The sequence below is a fragment of the Mytilus trossulus genome, chromosome 4 (genome assembly GCF_036588685.1).
Source record: "Mytilus trossulus isolate FHL-02 chromosome 4, PNRI_Mtr1.1.1.hap1, whole genome shotgun sequence".
NCBI classification, from domain to species: Eukaryota; Metazoa; Mollusca; class Bivalvia; order Mytilida; family Mytilidae; genus Mytilus; species Mytilus trossulus.
This window is the reverse complement of record NC_086376.1, coordinates 60747351-60773341: the sequence shown is the minus strand read 5'-3', so window position 1 is coordinate 60773341 and position 25991 is coordinate 60747351. Positions and strand designations below refer to the sequence as shown.

Sequence of the window (25991 nt, the reverse complement as noted above, 5' to 3'; positions counted from 1 at the left end):
CCCAATTCAAAAAATCAAAATGGCGGCTCTGGGCGGCCATTTTGAAATCATGTCCAAAATGTCAATAAAAAATATTTTAAAAAATATGAAAAATATGTTACTCAACTAGTTTTGATAAACTTTCGTATTTCTTATGACAAAAAATATAAACTGAGGACTATTGAAGTATTTAGTGGCCATCTTGAATGGTGGCCATTTTGGAAACGTAAATTTCAAATATATTATTATTCGCTATCCTAAATTGGTTTTTAAATTAAAACTAAGTTTTATATGCATTTACAACTAGTTTTGCTAATCATTTATTTATGACTGCTGCTTTTCATATAAGATATATTCACCAAGTACTCAAAGAAGGTATGCATATGTTAACAAATAAATGTATTTAAAGAAATACGTAAATTCTTTTAATTGCAGTTTAGCATGTAGGGCTTAGGTACTTTTGCTACCATAAAAAAAAATGCGTATATATACAACATGAGTACTGTATGTTGAAAAGGAAAAATACGTTGGTATCAAAATCACTAGAGCTGAAACAATCTGATAAATAAATAGACTGGAAAGAATTCCGTAACGGGAAGAGGGTACACGTGGGGATTCACAATGCCAAGCAAATACATAAAGAGCATAGACATTTGAGCTGGTAATCAGTCACGTTTTGTAATACAACTGTTCCACGTTGATGAATGCCATGCAATGGGAGAATCATAAGGCAAAAGGTACTAACCCTGTCAAATCAAATCTTAATATATATAGTCAGGAAGAACAAAATGAGTCACGGATTGAAAAAAAAAACGTAGAATAACCAATCACACTTGTGATGAATCAACAAGAACAATGATTGCAGATATTTCTTTCTTTCTTTGTGATGAGGTATCTGACGATCATCATGAAGCATCAACAATTGTGATCGATAATAGAGTATGTGACTGTCACTTGAACTACTAACCATCATTGTTCTTTTAGCCAGACTGAAGAGTAATATTTCAGGAGCCGATCTCATGCTGAATGTTTGTTAAAACTACACGACAAGGCAATTAGACAGAATTTGAGACATAGAAAAAAAGTCAAGAATATGTTATCCATTGCAATGGGGCTTGCCAAAATAATAGAAAAATAGTGACGGCTCACAGTCTGGAACAGATATTGTTTTAATATTTGAAATTGATTATATGAAAAAATGGTACAGTAAACGTCATTCGTGGATATTAGTTGTCATGGAAGGAATGATTAATACAACATTTATGAAAACATGATTATTAGCTACCATAGATGATATGCAAGCACACATGAATGGTTGCGTCTTTCTCTGGATTCTCAATGAATATGTTAGGGAAGTTCTGAAACAGGACCTGTCTTTCACAAAATGTTAAAGTCGTGATGGGGAAAGGCCTCTTCATAGTCAAGGTAACTAGAATAGTTTGAAGAGTTAAGCTTGCTACTATAGAATGGTTTACAGGGATATCCATTGTAGGCTTTCAAAATGAAATTCCACAATCTTTGAGACATCTTACTCTCTATCAGAGGACTGATAAGTTGCATTTGTATCCTTTCAACGACGAGTTGCACAATTGAACTAGACTAAGTATAGCTGAGAAATGGTGAATGGTGTCTTCCACTAATCTATATTACTGGATTGCGTCTCAATGTTTGGCCATCCTGTAACATTTATACTAATGAAACTTATGTCTGGTGAAATGATTCGTGTTAATAGCTGTTATTGAGTGTCCCTGTAAAGCTTTTCTAAGTACCAAGCATATATTTTGCCTGCTATGACTATGGTGATTCCGTTTGATTATCTCCAGCTCTTACTTTGGCTAAGAAAATATGTCTTGTAGTACAGGTGCACAGTCATGTCCCATTTTTGTCGATTTTTAAATTTCGATGTATCATGGAGATCTTCAGAAATATCATTACAGAAAAAACTACATTGCAGTCATTTTTTGTGTTGATTCAGTATCACTTAACAGTGTCTACTTACTTCTTGTTTTCTTTCAACTGGCAATTTATCTTCAACATCAGAAGTATACTTTCCCTATTGCTGATTAAATATTTTGAGGTCTGAAAATTTGTTTGACGGGATTTGTGCCGTCTTGAGTGCTACTGTAGTTCCGTAACCCGCATTCAACTATTTCAAATTGAGCAACAGGAAACCAATTCAAGACCCAACATCGTCATATGCCTGCATAAAAAAAATATGATTGCCAGCTCAAATGTCTATGTCTGTTTGGATCTGCTTGGCATTGCATGCAAACCCTCACATGTCCTTTCTTGCCGTTTCACACGTTCCTTCCAGTCTGAACGCCCATTATATTCTTCTGATATCTAGCTCCAGTGTTTTAGAAATCTACAATTTTGATCTTTTCCAACACCAACGTTCAGTCATAAATTATATCATATATACGTAATTTCTGTTTTAAAAAATTACTTAGGCAAACAAACGTGTAAGTAGCAGTTAGAAATTCTTATACTGATATCTTTATTTTGTAAACATGTGCATGCCTTATCTGACCATTTTATAAATATCCAATGCATATTATTAAAAAAAGTGTGTATGCAAACAGTGAATAAGATTAGCGAAAAATGTTATATTGGAAATTCATGTTTTCAAAATGGCCATCATTCAAAATGGCTACCAAAAAATCAATACATATGAAGTCTTCAGATGACAGTCCTTGTCATCTGTGATGAATATACCATATGACTTTATAATAACTTCCTGCAGCAAGCGCTTAACTGATATGTCAAAGTGAACATGGTAACTAAGGAAATGCAAATGTGTAAAGGCAGTATTAAGTTGTACTACTCAATGTAAATGTGGAGGACAATGTGATAGAACATGATAGACAGAGTGAGGTTTGACAAATCATGAACTTTTCATTTTTGTTAGATACTTTTAACGTCAATTGAGAACATTTGAGCAGTTGATGTTCCTATCACATTAATTACTTGTATGATATGAAAAATATTATGTCTGCAATCAAGGTTTTTGAAAGTTGTTTCAAATGAACAATATCAACAAAACGAATTATCCTGTAATCAGCCAACTATCATAAATGACAGGTATACAAGGTATTTCCTTGCTTTATTTGTATTTGTAAAATAAAATTCTCCTGTTATTCTATGTTGAACAAGCGGTGGCACGAATATTGCTTTTAGAGTAATAGTTCATTTTATGATTTTCTTCATGGTCGCGTTTTAACTGTCGATTACTTTTGAACATTAGAGTCAATGATTCAGATTTCAACAACTATAGGTTCAAGTGTTGGGTGTGAATTTTTGAATAATAACAATAAATGTACATTATCGGATAATATAAAGTAATTTGTACCCTCTACGAAACAAAATGAAAACTCGACCGGGGGAAGGGGGATTACATAGGCTCGCGTTTTGTCCTGTTTATTCAGCTCAAACAAATTCATTTGTATATCTTTGATATTGTTTTTTTTTTAATTTTCATCGAATAATGACTACCTTTTTGGCTAAAAAAAACCCAAGATTTTTCAAGATGGCCGCCAATCTGACAATATGGGTAATATTTCCAAAAACTTTGTTCAACAAAACAATTGGAATCAGCACTGTTATTCTCTTACCCAGGTTTCATGTCAATGTCTTCTCTAATATTATTTTCATATTTTTTTTATTAATCTATTGAGATAAAACGGCCGTCATTTAAAAATGGCCGCCTCTTCCGCAAATTTTGACTTTCAGAGTGGGTCCATAGCTTAAAAAGTTGTCCATGACATATACTACCACTGTTCCAAATTTCATGCTTTTACCACAATCTGAGCAATTTTGTCAAAAATCTGCACAAATCGACTGGACTAGTATGACAGTCCGTATTTTTAAATTCATAGAAGACATCGGTCCAGCAATTCTTGTAGAGTTTCTTTCCAACTTTTTATGGCACGAACTTTGCGATTAAATTGTACGAACCAATGTGGCGAAATACATCTCATTTGTATTTGATTAAATGATAGATTAATATTTACAGTTTCAAAAAAAATATTACTCATGGACATTGAACTTCTAGTTAAAACCAAATTTTGGGGGAATATGTAACATTTTCAAGTCCCGTTTTGCAATATTTTATGGTAACTAAATGTAGAATGCTGCCATGGATACACAAACAAGAAATTAGTTTTCAAATCTTAACTTTTAAAAAATAATGGCAGATATTAATTACAAACATGTGCAAATGTATGACACAAACAGTTTAGTAAATGTATTAGAAAGCTATTAAGATAAGATGATTAAATATTTGGTTGTTCAATTTTAATTTTATTTTGTATTTTGAGTGCTTCACTATTGTACCTTGTACTACTTTTGGATAGACATGTTCTTGTAAATTCATGGACATAGAAGCCAAAATAAATGCTAGAGAAAATTTCATTGAATTTCAAAACACGTCACTTTTGATACGCCACAGTGCCGTTTTATACGTTCACAGAGCGCTGAAACAACGCAAGGCCCTCATACGTCCATGTAAAAGTCGAGAACGGATTTAGGCGAAAAACGTGCCTGACTTAGTACAGGACATTTTAAGAAAAACAATATGGGTTTAACTTTATTTTGTGGCTTGCCAAACCCTCGCGCTTTTAGGACAGTTTTAAATATAACACTAAAATGACAACATTACATGACAGGAATACAGTATATATAAATGCAAGAACATTCAGGACAGAGAAGTACACAAATAAACAAAACAAATAATACATTTCGACATGCTAACAACAGAAACAAAATACGTAAAACAAAATAGGACAGCACAACAGAACCACGAACTGTCTTTCACACGACTGGATCAACGCTACAAACGTGACGTCACATGTAAATTTCTTAATGATTGCCACAGTTCATGATCAGGTTTGGACTAATGTAAGTATGTCATTTGATGTATATTTATTTTAACAATTTCAAGAATATTAATATAGAATTATGTTAGTAATAAGATAATTAATTATATTATCCAGCTATGTCGGTACGTATTTCTTCTCAAACAAAAATTTTAAACGTAAAACAAATCGTGTACATATAATTGCTTTAAACTAAAATCTTATAAATGAATTGGGTGATTAATCATCTGGTTTTTTTTTACATACGAATTATAAAAAGATGTATGAGTTTGACTGTCCCTTTATGTTTGTTACATATTTCGTTTGCCGAAAATGGAATGATGGTGAATTTGTGATTTCCTTTTGCAGAACCTCAATGTAAATTTTTTGTCAAACAATAATGATATTACTAGCAGCTTTATCAGCCGGGACAAAACAAATTCATTGTTTAGAGTAAAATGTTATGTATACGTTTATCAGCTATGTTCATTACTGAATTAAAAAGATTAAAAGAGTTCTTGATAGCCTTTCTCGTTTTGTCCATTTCATACATTAAGTACGGTTTGAGTCGTGGATGATATTTCGACAATCATTCCAATTAATGATTGACAGGGGACTATATTTAGGTCCTTTTCTGATAATTGATCTTAACTCTCGGTGGCGAACGATTTAAAGGTCTCCTGTTATAACGTGGGAAATTGGGCTATTAATGTATTCGACATTACTGCAATTACATGACGTAAGTGTATGTTCACTGATATTTACACCTTTACACATTTGACTATTATTAAACACATATTTCCGAGCAGATTCCTTGTGAACATATAACAAATAAAAGGTAAAATCACAAAAATACTGAACTCAGAGGAAAATCTAATCGGAAAATCCATAATCACATGGCAAAATCAAATGACAAAACACATAAAAACGAATGGACAAGAACTGTCATGTTCCTGACTTGGTACACTATTTTCAAATGTAGAAAATGGTGGATTAAATCTGGTTTTATAGCGCTAAACCTCTAACTTTGATGACAGTCTCATCAAGTTCCGTTATATTCACAATGATGCGTGAACTAAACAGACATAATAAATAAAATAGTCAAAAAACGTGTACAGCAGTCATAATCGTGTATCAATTTTAAAAGGAACAATTTAACAGAACGCAAAAACACCTATGATCTACAAACACATTCATTGATTCGCGTGTCTGACTTCAGAAGATTTTATACGTCACATGTATTTGTCGTTCAATGTATATATAAACAATGGTTATATTTCACATTGGCAATGTTAGCATATAGGGTTAAAAAAAAGTATGTAAGAATTAATTTCAGAATTAGACCGAAATTAAAAATAGTCCAAAAGTTATATAGAGTTTATAAGAATCCACAAATAGTTCATTCCACTACGCGATTGAATAATTTTGACGTTTGTGGTTCAATGTATTTCTAATTCATAATAGAAATATATCATAACGATATTTATATAATAGAACAATATCATACTGACGAGATCTTTTAAAGTACAGAGTCACGTTATAAGAACCAAAGAAACACAAAAAGTCGCATATACAAAACACACCAGCAAAAAATGAAAGATACAAACACATTGACTGGATGTTTAAGTACCAAGCAACGTCAAATGTAGAAAATGGTGGATTAAATCTGGTTTTATAGCGCTAAACCTCTAACTTTGATGACAGTCTCATCAAGTTCCGTTATATTCACAATGATGCGTGAACTAAACAGACATAATAAATAAAATAGTCAAAAAACGTGTACAGCAGTCATAATCGTGTATCAATTTTAAAAGGAACAATTTAACAGAACGCAAAAACACCTATGATCTACAAACACATTCATTGATTCGCGTGTCTGACTTCAGAAGATTTTATACGTCACATGTATTTGTCGTTCAATGTATATATAAACAATGGTTATATTTCACATTGGCAATGTTAGCATATAGGGTTAAAAAAAAGTATGTAAGAATTAATTTCAGAATTAGACCGAAATTAAAAATAGTCCAAAAGTTATATAGAGTTTATAAGAATCCACAAATAGTTCATTCCACTACGCGATTGAATAATTTTGACGTTTGTGGTTCAATGTATTTCTAATTCATAATAGAAATATATCATAACGATATTTATATAATAGAACAATATCATACTGACGAGATCTTTTAAAGTACAGAGTCACGTTATAAGAACCAAAGAAACAAAAAAAGTCGCATATACAAAACACACCAGCAAAAAATGAAAGATACAAACACATTGACTGGATGTTTAAGTACCGAGCAACGTTAAATGGATATCACATAAAACAATCCAACAGAAAAAAAGTAATATTAGTAATAGAACAAAGGCAAATAAAAGAACAATAAAACAAGCTGTTTAGATGATAAACACTATCAATACGCAGAATCTATACATCAAGACTATTATGTATTATTTGTGAGTTGATACGAAATATTTATCAGCAAAGTTTTGGTACCTTCCGATGATTTGTTTTTAGAAAAAGGATGAGACGTTCTTTGACATACCCCTGGTTCATCAACTTTCTACTCAGACACTGATGACGTTCTACAAAGTCTGAGTATGAGCTGAAACATATAACAAATAAGAGCGAGTTCATTATTATCAAAATATCCAGAAATGTGTTCTTTAACAGAATGATCGTTAAAAATACCGGCAATAATTACAAAATCAAAACCTTTTTTGACATACTTAATTTTGATTAAATGTTTATCTTCAGGGCGATCAATTTTGGGAAACAGTTTAGAATAAAATATGCCATTATATTTTGAACGATTTATACTTAGGATATGGAATGTGTAACACATAAACAAAAATGTGGTATGATCGCCAATGAGACAACTGTCCAAAAAAGACCAAAATGACACAAACATTAACAACCATAGGTCACCGTACGGCCTTCAACAATGAGCAAAGCCCATACCGCATAGTCAGCTATGAAAGGCCCCGATAAGACAACGTAAAACAATTCAAACGAGAAAACTAACGGCCTTATTTATGTAAAAAGAATGAACGAAAAACAAATATGTAACACATAAACAAACGACAACCACTGAATTACAGACGTTTTTCATTTGTCAAGATAGAGACATAATAATGATAATTTCCAAATATATTTAAAAGGGATTGGATTTTGGAAACTTTTTAATATTTAACGTAGACCCATAATTTTTATTTGAAAACCAGGAACATGACATCGATTAATTTGTAGTAGAAAATATAAGTGTTATGGTTTAAGATGAGGACTGTTTTCCATTTGATCACAGGTAAAACCTTGTTGTCTAAGGCAATTTGGGTCGCCTACCGGTTCACAAATACCTACAAAAAAGAAAATAACATGATAGCTCACATGAACAATTTAATATTAAAGAAACTTTTGATTTAATTCAAGTTACACTGGAAATTGTTTCACTATTAGCAAAACAACAATAAAAAAATAGACAGCGTTTTTATTGGCGTTCGTCGCGTGTATTTCTTTATCTACGATCATTAGACTTGTAATGTACTTTTTAATGATTCAAAAAGTGTGCTGAAAATTTAAGTGATGTGTTTTGTATATCTTCGTCTAAAATGACGACTAACCATAATCCAATAGATCACACAACAGACTAATCGTAATATATTTAGTTAAATAAGCCCGAAAAGGTTTGATTGAATCTTTGCATAATGTAAACATCATGCATGATACACATGCTTATTATATACTAGAGAAAAACCCTTTATCAACTGCTTCCGGCTATAATCACATGCCAGTCCATAGCGTTATTGAATGGCATCTAGCAATAGAAAACGATGGTGTGTCATTGGTACAATTTGTATTGTTTGTGTCGTTTTTAACCAATTTCAACGTTTTGTTGTACACTTTTTAAACTACAAACCAGATTTCAGTAGAATTTTGAAACAAAGTCAACCGGCAAATTCCGGAAAATAAGCCTCAATGGTATGTTAGCAATAAAAAGCATAACAAAGTACTATAGAACAAAATAAATTAGGAAAGAGGAAACCATATTTTGAGTAATGAAAATTATATCTTGAAAGTTTTATAAAAATACTTTTGAATATATACTACTTTCTTCTAAAGTATATGATAAAATAGGTTGAGCTTCTGCTTGCATACCTCATTAAAAGATCACTATATCAAACTGTTAGTTTTCGTCATTGTTGAGGCATATGACAAAAAGGTTAAAAATGTTAATTTTCATATCAGATGTGTTATCATCACTCTCTAACCTTTTGCTCTTTGTTTGATATTGAAGCTTTAGCTTATAGTACATACATGACATATGATACTCTGATATAATATAATATGCATGAACTATGTGCATCTCAGTTATACCAGCTACAAATGGCAATTGTAAAGGTCTTCATAAAAACCTAATTTAATATTTTCTTGGTCGAAAATCAGATATTTTGATTTTGAATCTTCGACGAATATTATTGTTACTTTGGTGTACAGAAGAGTTAATGGGGAGGGTGTCGCGGAGGAATCAAACTTGATAAATCTTGACCTGTATTCTACCAAAATATCTTTAAAACTTTGAATTATAGAATTGAGAATTGAAACGTGGAATACAACATTATTTGTAATGTATGACTGTTTAGACATTATTTTACGTATGTTGCTGTTGAAGATTTAATGCTCATTAAAGGTTTTTTTAATGAGGAATTAGAAACGACATAAAGGTTATGGAAAGCATAATCTTTGTGGAATATCAATGTATATAAAAGCAACAGTAGTATGTTTGGTCCTCGATGCTGTTCAACTTTTTACTTGTTTCGGCTTTCAAACTTTTGTATTTGAGCGTCACTAGTAAGTCTTCTGGCGTATTAAAATTTTAAGCTTGTTGCCATTTGTTAGCTATTATTCGTGTGTTTCTTTGTCAATTGTGGTCTCCTATTTATTTATATTATAGTCCTGTAATGTTGTGTTGTCATTTTAATGTTATTTTTCACATGGCCATTAAAGAGGGGGGTTTGGCATGCCACAAAACCAGGTTCAACCCACCATTTTTTCCTTTAAAAATGTCCTGTACCAAGTCAGGAATATGACCATTGTTATATTATACTGTGTGTGATACATTTTAACGTTGTATTTCCGTTGTGTCGTTTGTGTTCTCTTATCTATCCCAAATTCAGGGTTTTGATGTTATATTTGTTATTCTCGTAGGATTTTGTATTATGCTTAGTCCGTTTCTGTGTGTGTTACATTTAATGTTGTGTCGTTGTTCTCCTCTTATGTTAAATGCGTTTCCCTCAGTTTTAGTTTGTTATCACTATTTTGTTTTTTGTCCATGAATTTATGAGTTTTGAACAGCGGTTTACTACTGTTGCCTTTATATACCGCTCTTCAAAAGTCATAAATCGGTAGAGAGAAAACAAATCCGAGTTATCAACTAAAACCGAGGGAAACACATACAATCTTTCTAAAATATTTATGTAAATAAAAGCAACAGTAGTATACCGCTCTTCGAAAGTCATAAAACGGTAGACAGAAAACAAATCCGAGTTACAAACTTATACCGAGGGAAACACGTACAATCTTTCTGAAATAGCAATGTAAATATAAGCAGCAGTAGTATATCGTTCTTCAAAAGTATTAAATCGGTAGAGAGAAAACAAATCCGAGTTACAAGCTTAAACCGAGAAAAACACAAACAATCTATCTGAAATATTAATGTAAATAAAAGCAACAGTAGTATACCGCTCTTTGAAAGTCATAAATCGGTAGAGAGAAAACAAATCCGAGTTACATGCTAAAACCGATGGAAACACATCAACTAAAAGAAGAAGAAAAAGAAAGAAAATAGGTTTAACTTAGTTGTGTTGCTAGCAAAACCTCGCGCTTTTATGACAGTGTTAAATATATCATTAAAATGACAACATTACATGACAGGAATACAATACAAAAAAATACAAGAACATAGAGAAAGACACAAATAAAAAAAACCAAATAGTACATTTCGACAGGCTAACCACAGAAACAAAATACGTAAAACAACATAGTACAGCACAACAAAACTACGAACTGTCTTTCACACGACTGAATTAACGCTACAAAAATGACGGGACATGTAAATTTCTTAATATTTGCCACCGATTAGGTCTGGCAAATCCAACTATGTCATTAGATGTATTTTTTTGTAACAATTTCAAGAATATTAATATAGAATTATGTAAGTAATACCCTTATATATTGTATTATCTATCTTTGTTGGTATTTTGTATTTCTTCTAAATCAAAATGTAAAACGTAAAAAAAAAATCGGGTACATATAGGTGCTTTCAACTGAAATCTTATAAATGAACTGGGTGATCTGTTGTTTATTTTTACATACGAATAAAAAATAAAAGATATAAAATTATGACAAAACATGTACATCATCTGAGATATGTAATACCGTTGGGGGCAGCGGGTATGTTACTGTTGAGTAATTGGAAATTGAAAAATGATAAATTGGAAACTTGAAAATAAAACGGCATTCATATAAATCAATTAATATTAGTGTTTAAGCAATTAGTATTTCTATAATATGAAAACGCAACACATTAGTAATTCATTATCAAAAATAAGATCGTTCTTAGTACATTTACATCTGTTATTGATACGTTCATGTTTCCATGTTCATGCTTACCAGGATGGCTCATAGGTGTGTGAGATGGAGTTTGTCCTTCAAACCAGATACAATTGGGATCTCCCAGTTCCTCACCGTTTGTTTTATTGTCTCGATCTGAATCCATACGACAAAGGCTTAAGCTCCAAAAATTTGAAGCACTCGTAAAATCCTAAAAATAAAATAAAAATTGTATATTTCTTATATTGTACTGTTACACCACTCTCCAAAGTTAAGAGAGTGTTAGTGCATTCAAACAAGTTGAATCCCGTCACAATATGTATGCGCTTGTCTAAAGTTTTGAGCCTGTAATTCCGTGGTTGACTTTTGCTGCTGTATATTATATTTGTTTTCCGTTCATGATTTCGTACACAAGTCATGCCATTTGTTTTGTCGTTGAATTGTTTTACACTAGTTATCTATGTTGACCTATAGCTTTTATTGTGATCAGTTGACTCATTGTCAATATACCACGTGTTGCAATTTTTTGTTCTTCACTCGACATGATTCGACTGCATGCTATTGGGAATCGAGACAATATCGCCTGCACTGTGATCCAGCATTCGAACCACACGTCCATCTTAACTGAACTAAAAATTCAGCTTTCAGTGGCCTTTCCTCGTCAGAAGAATCTACACTTGTTACACTGAATGATATATTAGCCATTAAGATGGAATTGATTGCAGATTAGCCAAATTATCTATCGTTAATGATCGTAAGATGCAGTCACAGTAATAATCTAAGTACGTCTAAACAAGTGACAACTCTACGACAGATGTATCCATTGGATGACCAGTGAAGGTGATAACTGATGAATACATATATCATATTCATAAGTTCTCTAAATATCAGCACAACATTTGCAGTTTTAACATTGCTTTGCTGATATTTGAAGAAGCGTTGTATATACATTGTATATATGTAATGGTGAATTTGTAAAATCAGGGATTTGTTAAATCCGTAAATTTTAGGGATTGTGTATCACAATTGAACTGATTAGTGATTTGTGAACTCCCTGATTTTGACTAGGGATTTTACTATCACTGAAATAATTAAGATCTTTTTTGCAGATTCCCTGATTTAATTCATTGAATTTGTATAAAAACGTATTTCTATTTTTTTTATTTTAGAACTCTAATGAAAAAGACTACAACAGTTAACCACAACATGTTTGAGGTTAAAGGAGCCTTATATACTGTTATTAATGAGCAATTTTCATCAAACAACTGAACAAACAATATGACTCAGGCGGATATGTGTTTAAATCAAGATCAAACTTTCTCACAAAAAAATATTCCCAGAATTTTCCGCATTTCATTTGGTCATGTTTACAGTATTGATTTGATGATAGGTATATATATTATCATGATCAGTTGCGGATTTATTTCGAATTTTGGTCCGGTCTAATGATGTATGGTCGTTGGAATTAGAATATTCACTCAAATAATCAGTTTTCCTCAATTTTGTTTTTGTCATACTTGATATTTGTTATATAGTGTATACCATGAAAAGTTATATATTAAGTTAGAACTTTGGTCCAGCTCAGTAAAAGATATGTTTCGCCGGGCAATACTCACAGCTACAGTGCTTGTTTAATTTGTATTATCTAAAATAATACACATTTCTTATATCAAGATGCTGAATTCATTAGCAATTTAACTCAGAAGTCATATTTCATCAGAAGTTACGATTATTTGGATTGTAAATAGATTAATGTCGTCTACAGATTAGAGTGCAACTTTTGCGGAAGGTGAAACGACAGAAAGGCTAAACAAACGTATGTGCGGTCATAGATCGGACATTAACCCTAATATCTTTACCAGCATTTCAATCAGCCTGAGCATTCCATCGTTTCTATGACAGTACGCATTATTGAAACAAGAATGTGTCCCATGTACACGGATGCCCAACTCGCACCATCATTTCATATGTTCAGTGGACCGTGAAATTGGGGTCAAAACTTTAATTTGGAATTATAATTAGAAAGATCATATCAGAGGAAACATGTGTACTAAGTTTCAAGTTGATTAGACTTCAACTTCTTCAAAAACTACCTTGACCAAAAACTTTAACCTGAAGCGAACGGACACACAGACGGACGGACGGACGCACAGACGGACGGACGGACGCACAGACGGACGAACGAACGGAGGCACAGACCAGAAAAAATAATGCCCCTCTACTATTGTAGGTGGGGCATAAAAATATACCATAGTTCTAACAATTCTAATCGTGTAACGCCTCTACCTAGACAAAAAGAGGGCTACTGGATTAGACAATTGTGAACTACAACACCATATGGGTAAAATGACAAAATTGATGGTATAGGTATTCTATCTAGTCCTTCGTGTAGCTCGGTTATTGTGGTGAATATTGTTAACTTTAATCCTCGACGTAGACGCAGTCATGGTCATCGTCATTATACATGACCTACTCTGCATGATGTCTCTATTAATGACTTGCTGCCATTCACACAAAAACCGTTAGATCGTCTTTAATTACAAGCATACATTGCCAAATAAAGGATACAACAGATACAGTTAAGTCGGTCTCATATCTTGACCTACATAGAATTGACAATGAGGGTCGATTGAAAAAAACAACTTTACGACAAAAGAGATGATTTTAGCAGTCCAATTGTGAACTTTCCATTTCTAAGTAGTAATATTCCAGCAGCACCTGCATACAGTGTATATATCTCCCAATTGAAACGATATTCACGTGCATGCATTTCCTATCATGATTTTCTTGAATTGATAGAGTGTTGATGCTAACAAGGAAGCTATGAAATCAAGATGTCCAAATGGTGAAGTTAAAATCATCTCTTCGTAAATTTTATGGACGCCATCACGAGTTGGTTGACCGTTATGGAATAACCGTTTCACAAATGATATCGGATATGTTCCTTACGTCGTAACTACAATCCCCTTTCCTTTCATGAATGTGACCTACAGATTTAAACCATTTACAGATTTGTTATAACATAAACAACACGACGAGTGCCACATGTGGAGCAGGATCTGCTAACCCTTCCGGAGTAACTGAGATAACCCCTAGTTTTTGGTGGGGTTCTTGTTGTTTATTCTTTAGTTTTCTCTGGTGTGGCATGTGTACTATTGTTTGTCCTTTTCATTTTTAGACATGTCGTCAGTTTATTTTAGATTTATGAGTTTGGCTGTCCCTCTGGTATATTTCGTCTCTCTTTATTTCAATTTGTAATCAGGGATTTAACAAAATCCCTAGCAATATTTTTAGTAATTGTGTAGAAAATCATTCTTTTGTTTTATTCATTAATGCCTTTATGGAAACTTTCCTTTCTAAAAACTTTAAGTCAGTTTATTTTCACGATTTGACTCTCGCTCTTGTATCTTTCGCCCCTCTTGTATAACCCTTAACCAACGACGTTGCTGTCTATAATAGTGATTGTAAGGTTTTTTATTCAGCTTGGTCGTGACTCATGTACTGTTTCTGATAATTTGTACATTACACGCCCAAGCTGATCTCAAAAACCGAACATATTATACATATATAATCGGTGATAAACAGCAATACTACAATCCTGAATATTGTTTGTTTTTATATATTATCTTTGATCCTCTCAACGAGATTGGTTTTCTCGCTTGATAAGGTACGACGAGAGCGAGAAAAGCAATCGAGTTGAGATGACATATGATAATCTGTTTATCAGTGTTTTACCGATATCGAAATTGTCAATTTCATTTTAATTTCATTAGCAACACCACGTGGCTCCTTAGTTTCTAGCAATAATTTTCGATCTCAAGCAAGTAGCATGATATGAAAAAAAATTTGATGCTCTAGTAAAAGTATAAAACGTGAAAACACAAAAATACTGAACTATGAGGAACATTCAAAACGGAAAGTCTATAATCAAATGGGCAAAATCAAAACCTCAAGTACACCAAACGAATAGACAACAACTGTCATATACCTGACTTGGTACAGGCATTTGCTTATTCAGAAAGTGGTGAATTAAACCTGTTCCCTTTCAAACAAAAATAACTAATAATGTGAAGAAGTAATGCCATTGGGAAAAAAAACTGTTTTACTAATTTCTAATTTAAGATTGAAAAACTCACCCGACCAAACTTGTTTTTTATAAGTGTATGATGGAATGGGTTGTAGTGTCCAACTGCATTCCATACTCCGGGGGATACACACGGATTTGGAACATTATATCCATTCGGAATGTAATCTCTGTAACTTGGTTTACAGGAATAAATCTGGATAGTTACCAGTATAACTAAAACGCACGTCCACATTGTAAATTGTCTGTAAGTAGAAAGGCCTTATCTATCGTACCTAGACGGTTCTTACGTATGTCTTTATCTTCTGACATGCATTGATCAGTTATCGAAGGAAAGGGGAAAGTTTTTGTAAAAACCCAAGCCTAGATTTAGATTGTATCAACCACTCTGAAATTTTATAAAATATGATGATACTGCTAACTAGAAGAATGATTTTGTTGATTAAAGATCAATAATCTGAACTGTAAAAATCCATTTGTCGAGATTGTACATTACAATTTTGACTATCTATAAAGATAATCTTGAAATACTAGTATATGTTCCGGTGCGATATATACAGGATTCTGATTTCTGGACAATATCTATATTCATAAAACTTCTTTATTTTCCCCTTATTTTGTTTATTCACTTATACCAAAGACAAGCACCAATATCCATCTTCTCGGAAAGTGTGATATTTTACACGCATTTAAAGTATTTCCGTTTAAGGTCATTCAATACTATCTCTTCCGAAATAATAGTGCACATGGTTCTGTATGTATTCTAGAACACAAAAATATATTTGTAGATGTTAAAAGTTTAATCATTTCCCCGTTTTAGTTTTCCTAATTTTGATGTTTACATATTTAAAACATTCACAAGTAGCATTCGCTTCTGCCAACCAGCTACCCCATAAACACTGAAATAAAAGCATTTTCCCAATTCCAGTTTCGAGAATTAATCCGCTAACTAAAACTTTGTGGGATCTAAAGAAAATATGGCCGAGATAATCTTGAATTTACTGATTTAGAAAAACAAATGGAAGAACATTGAGTATAATGGTAGTTGCCAGTATGTTAAAGGATCCTGTCCATTGTATCTGTTTTGTGCTTGATTACATATTTTGTATAGTATGTCACCGTTTCTTCTGCAGCCAAATTTCACTTAAAGTTATACAAAGTAAACACAATTACCACTCTTTATTAGATCATTGTTTATAAATATTTTTCTTGAATTGGCCTATGTTCATGCATTTTGTTGCACATTAATTAGACTTCATGAATTTATCATTCAACATCTTGAATCTAATATCATGAAAAACAAATCTGCTCTTTTAATAATCATTTTTAGGGCTTAAGATTGGCACTGTTCTCCAAGTCATAACATGTGAATCCTTGCTCTCTTATACACCAAGGACTTCCAACAGGTTCACAAATACCTACAAGAAAAAAATCTTGTAAGTGACAAGAAAAAAATCTTGAAAGTGACAAGAACAAAATTGTTGTAATTTGTCGAGAAAATGTGTTCGTATAGTGTGGCATTGAGATGAGATGATTACGTAGTCGTCAGGATATGTGTTCAATATTTCTCATTTGACCGCAACATAATAGTACATTGTGTTATTATAATGATACTTTAGGTAGTACAAAATCTGAAATCGTTTTGGGTTATAAATGGTAGCAAACATCGGGTCAACAACAACCACTTTGAGAAAACGCCAATTAAACTTCGCTCTAGCGCCATATGTGTTTAGCTTCATTAAGTTTCAAATGATATTGAATATATAATAAAACGTCTTAAACAGTTGAACAACACAAGGTAAAATGTTTTAAACAAAGTTGTATTCTCTACGTTATTTGGCAATTTAAATCTGATACAATCAACTCTTGAAAGTTTGTCGTGGAACTTTTGATATATTTGTAATCTTTACAATTTAAACTGTTTGCATAACAGGATAACTCGATCATGGGGGAGTGCCGATTGTTTATCAACAAAAACATCAGCATTTCTAAAGGGAACAAAATATGGACTTCTTTTTGACGACTTGTTCCTTTTTTCATATGCGACTGACTTCCCACAGGAGCTTCATAGGAAGAAAGAAAAGTAGTAAGCAATATCCTTCAACTTTACTTTCCGCTACATAGGTGACGTTCTCTCATCAAATTCCAAGTTTGGTGACTTTGTACGAATTTAACCGATCAGACTCGAGATAAAGGATACTACAGATACAGTTACATATGCATCATATCTTGCCTTACGTGATGAAATTAACAACGAGGGTCAGTTGAACACAAAACTTTTAGAACAAGAGAGATAATTTCGGCTTCCAAATCGTGATCTTTCCATCTGTATGTAGCAACATTCTAGCAGCAGCAACTTACAACGCTAAGAATTCTTTTAAAAGACAACGAAAAGTCAAACAAGTATACAAACCAGTATGTGAAAGGCTGAGTGACACAAATATCACAAAACTAATGGTACGTCATGGTACGCAGCTGTCGTATTTTATTATGATTTATCAAGAACAGATTCGATGATAAGTATTATTTGGGGATTTGACCATCGAATGACAAGGGATTATCGTTACTATAATTGGTACATATTTGTAATTACTCGTAACATATAAACCAACTCGTGATTGCTTGTGGGACACTTGCCAAAGAACGACTTCAACTTCATAACTTGGAACCCTTGATTCAATAGCTTCCTTGTAAGCACTGAACCATCACGTGACATAAGGAACTCATGAGAAGCACCAATTTAATATTGTTTTTTTAATATGTTACACCCATGCAGACACTCCTGTAATATTGCCACATAAATATGGAAAGTTTATATCTGGAAGCTACAATCATTCCTTTTGTCAAAAAGTTCTGTTCCCTTCCAATCCTTATTGACAGTTTCTAGAAGGCAAGATATGAATGAAGTCATATTGGTAGCAGGATACTAGGATTAAGATTTTATACTCCAGACGCGCATTTCGTCTATAAAAGACTCATCATAAAAGATTGAACTAAAAAATACGAAAAGGCCAAATAAAGTACAAATTGGAAAAGCATTAAGGATCCCAACTTACAACGTTTTTTTTCAATACAGCTCACGTATTCTACATGTATGTTTGTAGTGTTAAATCCTTATAAATTTCGAAAACTCTATTTTGTTGTAAACAGTAAATTTTTAATTATGACCATATCAATTATAGCTCATGAAAACACACAAGTGCTGACTACTGGGCTGGTGATACTCTCGGGGACGAACCGACTTTGAGCAGTGGTTGCAAATGAACTCACCATAGATAGAGAATTGACTGCATCTGTACTTTATTTCAAATTCGAAATGATAGATGCATTTAATAAAGTCATCGATTTTTTAAAATTAATTTTAGTAAGGAGACATCCATTGCGTCTTTATAGGGAAAGGTAATCGATTATTCATCACAGATCAGATCTTGAATTATACATTCTGACTAAAAAAAGGTCGGTAAGCATACATACACAGTTTGTGTGATGAAACACACGTCCAACAAAAGTAACAAATATGTTGTCAATATATAGAATCTTCAAGCGCTTTAATGATAACAGTTGAAAATCAGAGTATTTTTTTGTTTAATTAATGATTTTTGTTCCTCCTTCCAACAAAATATTTGTATCTTAATGAAGCAAGAGAATAATCAATTATATGAAGAAGAAAAAATTTCATGCGTCCGAAGAGCTATGAACATATATTTATTTGGACTGCTTAATGCTAAATATTTAAAAGCCAAAGATGTATAAAAACCAAAAGAGTCGAGGAGCTATACGACCAAAAAGTCCCTAAAAATAACAAAATCCATCTACGGTCAATTTTGCCTAATGTTTACACACAAGTTCGACGTAATGATACCGTTATGATGAACCACCGACTAAAAGTGTAAAAGTAAAATCACAAAAATACTGAACTCCGAGGAAAATTCAAAACGGAAAGTCCCTCATCAAATGATAAAACACATCAAACAAATGGACAACATCTGTCATATGCCTGACTTAGTACAGGATTTTTCATATGAAGAAAATGTTGGATTGAACCTGTTTTATACCGCTAAAACCTGTTACTTATAGTACAGTCGCATAAAATTACATTATATTTAAAAACGATGCGTGAACAAAACAGACATAAGAGGTAAAATTGTCAAAATAGGGATACAGCGGTTATCATTATGTCATAATCTCAATTAGAACAAAAAACAAACAAATATTTAATATAAACACAAAAAGCATCTATCAAAATATTAACAACTACATTTATTGCTAAAAGTCGCGTTTTTGGCGTCAGAAGGTAAACGACAATATAAAATAGTTTTGGTCGATCAAAGTATTTTTAAAATTATTATTTTAGATTGGGAATGGTGGTATACAGGGTTTAAAAATCAAACGTTTTGAAACCGATCCATTGGTTGTTACAACAAACCCATCAAAGATACCAGGATTATTAAATATGCTCGCAAAACGCGCGTTTCGTCTACCAAAAAAATATGAGTGACGCGTAAATCAAAAATATTGAATAGACATAAAGTAAAAAATTGTAAGAATTTGAAAGCCACTGTGGTACCAAAATTCCAAAAGGTTTCGTTAGTAGAATAATAACGCAAATATGTAAAATTGGATTCATTCAGAATATTAATACAACATAAATCATTATATATATTATTTTAGATGTCAAATAGTTTCCACCGAAATGTGACAATTTGTAATAGCGTAAAGGTGCACTAGGTACGAGATATATATTTTTTTACATGCAATAAGATTTTGTTTAAGTTCAATCATTTATGGTAGTGAAATAATTAAAAATAATTCGCTTTAAGCAGCCAGTTTGGTTCAATTTTGTCAATGAGCTCCTTAACCTTGCGAACATAATCTAAGGTCAAAATGTATGTGTAGTTTACGTTTTAAATTATAATCTACTTACCCGGATGTCCTTTAGGTGTAACAGTAAGAATTTCTCCTGTAAACCAATCACAATTAGGATCACCTAGTTCCTCTCGTTTTGTTTTATTGTCTCGATCTGAATCCATATGACAAAGCCTGTGTGACCATCTTGCTTCACTCCCATAATCCTATAAAAAACACTTTAAGGGAATAGATTAATTGATTGGTATGTAATACTACTATGCGATTTCGTGGCGGTCAGTTTTAATTGATGGAGGAAGCCAGAGTGCCCGTAGAGAACCATTGACAATCCTAGTCAATAAAGATTGAAGTCAGTGGAGCGGAGGAGAGGACAATTTTAGAAATTTAAATTACCTAAATACCTCATGGGAGTTAAATAGTTTTCTGGAAAGCGGAATTCGTGTAGTTTTTGAAAATATGTGTCGCAAATATAAAATCTGGTACAATTATACCAAAAAAAGTTTCTATTTTCATCAGGAGAAACAATACTGTGATGCCTAAAGCACTTCTTTAGCAACGTGGGTCCTATTTGGCACCACAAATAACAGATATCAACAAAAGCTTGGCTGAGACAAAAAGACGTCTGTAGCACTCAAACTTTATTGTTAGAACGAACAACATAAAAACTAGTACACAATCCCGAACCCAATAACCAATACACTATTCCCCATTTTCTTTATAAAAAGACAGTTCTCAATAAGAATATCTTTAATGTTTGCACAATGTTTATTGTCCATCTTTGAAACGTAACGGTTGGTTTATTTTGCGTCCATATCTACTGATTTAGGAGGGTGCTCTTCTTTCGACTCCCTGGAATAATAACTGTTATCCGTCTTAGTTGGCATCTTTGGATTTAAGGCATCATTTAGAGTTTCTGTCGTCTTGGTTACGTTTACATTTGTCTGACTACCACTTGAGACTGGACCCAGTGTCCCCGAATAAATCGATAATAGCTCCTGTTGTTCTGTTTCGGCATCTGGTGTTGCTGATTCCTTGATGGTATTTTGGGTTATGTTGACTCCTGAATCCAAACTCGGTATAGTGTGATCAACTGAAATGATGGTTTGATCTTCTAATCCGGAATTCTCTTTCCCTAAACTAAGGCTCATCGTCGGTAAACACATCATACTCATCTGAAATTTTCAGCAACACATTTATGTGATTGCGTATCATTCTCATTCACTTTCCTATCTGAGTCTGGATCCTGCGTTCTCGGCCCAGGTGGCACATTTGAATCATTCATGCTTACCTCATTCAAATCTGATACTTCATCTTCAAGAATTTCTTGTAGGCAAGTTTCCACGAAAACTGACCCGGTGTTATAACCGTTTTGCAAGGAAGCTTGGTCCAAAGCTTCAACAACATTTTCTTCTGCACTTTCAACTCCTCCAAATACATTTGTCTCGGTCATGGCCTTGAAAGTGATTTTCATTTGAACCGTCACTCTTAGTACTTTAAAATCGTTTTCTTTCCGATACCGTCCCGGTATAAGCTCATTTTTTATCATCAGATCACCTTGTCTGGCCATTATGATACAATCTACTTCTTTCAGTAAGTCTCTTCCAATTAAAATATCGTCTCTAAGGGGGCAAAACATACTTGTCAAATTATCTCCGTTTTACCCAGTTTAAGCTTTGCAACAACATTCATGTCAGCCTCCATTTCTTTCCCATTTTCCGCATTCAATAAGCACGATTTTATCCCGGTAGTACTGCTCAAACCAATACAATTAGCAAATGATCTTGAAAAAACCGGTACATCTGCATTGAATTGGGATGAGTAAAACTTTTCCTGTGTCAATTTGATAAACAGATCTCCTTTCACAATCAGCACAAGTATGCTGTCTTCTTATAGGGCTAGGGGATCGTTATCTTTTTGGACAATCACGTTTAAAATGGCTTTTATCGCCACAAAAATAACATCCCGTTGACTGTGCGGTCAAGGTAGCTGGTTTTGAATCATTCAGCATGGCCTTTGTTAAAGATCTCCTAGTGCTTCGATTTCATTCTATAATGTTTGATTATCTGGTTTCCGAAATGAATTTACCAGCTGCCTAACGCTTTCCATCCCTTCATATTGGCCATAAGTGTTTTCCTCTACATCTTTCCACGTAACGCGTCTGGTCCTTTGTATTATAATCAACATCCCTGCCCAACGTAGCATGTACATTGTGTTGTAGTTGTACAACAATATCTAGCGCTGAAGATCCAGTCTTAGGTTGGCGATTTAAAGCTTCAGATGCTATTTTGGAATTCTTATGGCCCTTCGGAAAGTGTACTGCTGCCAGTTCCTCTTGTAACTCGATACTTCTTGTTGGATATATGCTCTTGAGACTTATCGTCTTACTTATTCAGCAAACTCGTCATTCTTTTCATTGTGTTGTCTTAAATCAGATATTTTGTTTTCATGCAGTGGAAGGGGGCTCTTTTTGGTTGAACCTGTTTTCCATGTGATGCGACAGGGATTCAAAACTATCTCTTTCCTGTCGAGGAATTGCTGTCATAAATTTACTCGCCTGTCCTCGCAGGCATTCAATGTACCTATCTAACTTTTCCGCTTCTGTCTATTCGTTTCTCCTAGCTGCACAGTTGAATGGGATAATAAACCCTTCATAATCATCAAATGTTGTAAGATTTTGATGGGGAACGTCATTCTTTGATACTTTCTGTCTTATATGCTGTGCATTGTTACTAATGTGTATTGCTGCATTCTCACTAAAAATCGCAGGTTGTATGTTTCTGTTAGACTCCCGTATAATGTTTGTGCTCATAGGAGTTGGTCTAGACTCCCATCTTTGTATAGTACTTAATATCGGTATAAAATAAGGATGTGTTGTTGCGTTCCTTGGTGTTGATGACAATGGTGTATGTGAACTTACAGTTGGCCTGGGACTGTTTCCGCGACAAGACTGCACATTCCCGGTCTGTCTGTCATCATCTAAATTCTGTGACGATGGCCTGGGACTGTTTTTCTTGCCGAATTGCGAATATCCTGTTGGTTTATCATTTAAGCTGAATAAAATTGGTCTAGGACTGTTCCCAAGACCGATCTGTGAATCTGTTGTCAACTTACTATATTGATTGAAAGGATGTGGTCGGGGACTGTTCCTACAACCGAGCTGTAAATCGGATGTCGGGTTTCTTTATTGTGTAGTATTATGTAGAAATTGGTTAGTTCATACAAAATCTGTTTTATAGTTGCACATAACGTCAGAATAACGTTTAATTGTTTTTTTTAAGGTAGTCCATGGTATTCAAATTATAAATTCTAGCAAAAAACAGTAACAGAATAACCTTGATATTTGACCTCGACAAATAACACTGCTTGAATACTTTAGGATAAGAGTTTTCCAAAGAGAATCGAAATGCATATAGTTGATAAATCAAACAAAATGTGCAGCCATGTTAAATGTTCAAGGATTCGACATGTCACTGAGTTTTCTTAAAATGAATTCCAACTATCTCAATGCAAGATACGTTATATAATATAGTTATTGAAGTGTTATATTACTCAATAAGTGCATACGTGTTGTAGAACAAATTAAAAAATTGCGACATGACTGTTGTGGTATCCATGATGAGTTTATTTTCATACCAAATAAAATGTCTCAAAAATTATAGCAAATTAAAATAAAGTTACAAGATTTTACAACAAGAACTATTTGTATGTTATTTCACCTGTGTCATCAACTATGTCGGCTGATTCTTCCTGGACATTATTACAACTACCTAATTAATTTTTGACAAAAACATAAATCAGTGCAAGGAAGACCTTAGTCCTTGCAAAAACATTCTGCCTGTCATGTGTTTCCCCTTACACGAACAAATTAGAAAGTCTAATGTAATTTGTCCCTAAAGCAAAAGTGGCTCTAACTTGTCATTTTGCGCAATTTTCCAACCAAAAGCACATGGGGAGCCATTATTTTGGGTTGGCTAATTTTGTCAAAATGGAACAAGTTCTGTACAATAATTACTAGACAATGCATGTGGCAAATCATATCCCTCTCTGCATATCAGACTACGAATTACCAACAACATATCTGGAGTCTGGGCGATAGGATCATTTCAAGTGTTCTTTGAAGTTCAAGTGCATTTTGACATCGCGACGGTTCGCCTCTTATTTTTGGTTTTGTAAAGGGTTTTTTGTTCAAACGTTGTCTGATACTAAATCCGAGTGTTCCATGTAGAATTGAATTTTGGAATATAGAACGTGCCAACACAGAAATCATGTAAATTTTCGATCAAATACCTCAGTCCGAACCTGTGATGCAACTGTACTACAAGACTGAGACTTAATGGAGTAATTCTTTTATTACAATTTGACACCATGCCGAAAGCAATAATTTTTTTTAGAATGCAATGCGAAATATCCATTGATACTGGAGTTAACATATTTCAAAAGACTTTTTGTAAAGAAGCCAAGAAACAAAACTTATCAAACTGGATTGTAACATTACTTCTGACATTTCCAACGATACTTCGTCATTTGCAATATAATAATCAGATATATAAACATTTTCCATTCTTTGTCTTAATATCGAAGCTGCCTCATTAAGTACATCCATATCGGTTTGTTCGTTGGGTTTGGTGGAACTACGAGTACTTAAGTCGGATTTTATCTCAAGCATTTCTAATTCTGCTTTAACAGCGTCCCCAATGGATATATCGCTAGCAAATACAATGCTAGATTTACCTTGTCCTTGTGAGCATCCCACAAGTACGTGGCGCCGAATGGGACTCTTGTGGTTTTGAACAAAATTCATTTCTGTCATAACAAAATCATTTTTGTCTTACAAAACTCTGTTACATTGTATACAGACGTGTTTTATGAGAACATCAATTTTGTGCTGACAAAATTCATTTTTGTAGACAAAATTCAGTTTTGTCATGACAAAAGTCAATTTTGTCATAAAGGTACGCACAAATTGACTTTTGTTACCTGATATGGAAATTAAAACACAAGATTCAATTTTGTTTCACAAAATTGACTTTTGTGAGACAAAGTGACTTTTGTGAGACAAAATTTTGTCTCACAAAAGTCAATTTTCAAAATTGTCTCACAATTTTCAAAATTGTCTCACAAAAGTCAATTTTGTCTCACAAAAGTTAATTTTGTCTCACAAAAGTCGATTTTGAATGCAAATTAGTTCAACAGAATCCAATCTAAACTAATTTGCATACAAAGTTGACTTTTTCAAATTAGGTAACAAAAGTCAAGTCTGTGATACAAAAATGAATTTTGTCATGACAAAAGTACTTTTGTCCACTGAAAGATAATTTTGTATGACAAAATTTTAAATTTGTAGTAATTTTAAATTCTCTGAAAAACTCACTACACCAAACTGATTCTTGATCAATGTATGATGTACAGGGTTGTAATGCCCGACTGCATCCCATACTCTAGGTGAAAAACAAGGATTTGGAACAATATATCCATTCGGAATGTAATCTCTGTAACTTGGTTTACAAGAGTAAATATGAATGGTAAGCACTATAACAAAAAAATACGTCCACATTGTAGATGGTCTCAAATGTGAAAGGTCTTATCTATCAGTAGATAG

General features: G+C 33.2%; 2 protein-coding genes across 2 annotated transcripts; both read right to left on the bottom strand.

Annotated features, from left to right (window-relative positions):
* Window positions 1-8043: 8043 nt before the first annotated feature.
* On the bottom strand, window positions 8044-15848 carry LOC134714050 (temptin-like). Its single transcript, XM_063575296.1, has 3 exons — window positions 15579-15848; window positions 11503-11653; window positions 8044-8189 (listed from the first exon to the last, which is right to left on the bottom strand). The coding sequence occupies exons 1-3, from the start codon at window positions 15759-15761 to the stop codon at window positions 8098-8100; spliced, it is 426 nt and encodes a 141-aa protein (XP_063431366.1). The 5' UTR covers window positions 15762-15848; the 3' UTR covers window positions 8044-8097.
* A 900-nt stretch (window positions 15849-16748) lies between these two features.
* Window positions 16749-25948, bottom strand: LOC134714049 (temptin-like). The gene is made up of 3 exons (XM_063575295.1): window positions 25764-25948; window positions 20451-20598; window positions 16749-16944 (listed from the first exon to the last, which is right to left on the bottom strand). The coding sequence occupies exons 1-3, from the start codon at window positions 25944-25946 to the stop codon at window positions 16853-16855; spliced, it is 423 nt and encodes a 140-aa protein (XP_063431365.1). The 5' UTR covers window positions 25947-25948; the 3' UTR covers window positions 16749-16852.
* Between the last annotated feature and the right edge of the window lie 43 nt (window positions 25949-25991).

Coding starts and splice junctions, on each gene's coding strand:
- LOC134714049 (XM_063575295.1), bottom strand. CDS start 25,946: ATGTGGACGTATTTTTTTGTTATAGTGCTTACCATTCATATTTACTCT. Junction 20,599..25,763: donor TCAAGAATCAGTTTGGTGTA/GTGAGTTTTTCA, acceptor TGTTTTTTATAG/GATTATGGGAGTGAAGCAAG. Junction 16,945..20,450: donor TACACCTAAAGGACATCCGG/GTAAGTAGATTA, acceptor TTTTTCTTGTAG/GTATTTGTGAACCTGTTGGA.
- LOC134714050 (XM_063575296.1), bottom strand. CDS start 15,761: ATGTGGACGTGCGTTTTAGTTATACTGGTAACTATCCAGATTTATTCC. Junction 11,654..15,578: donor TAAAAAACAAGTTTGGTCGG/GTGAGTTTTTCA, acceptor TTTTATTTTTAG/GATTTTACGAGTGCTTCAAA. Junction 8,190..11,502: donor CACACCTATGAGCCATCCTG/GTAAGCATGAAC, acceptor TCTTTTTTGTAG/GTATTTGTGAACCGGTAGGC.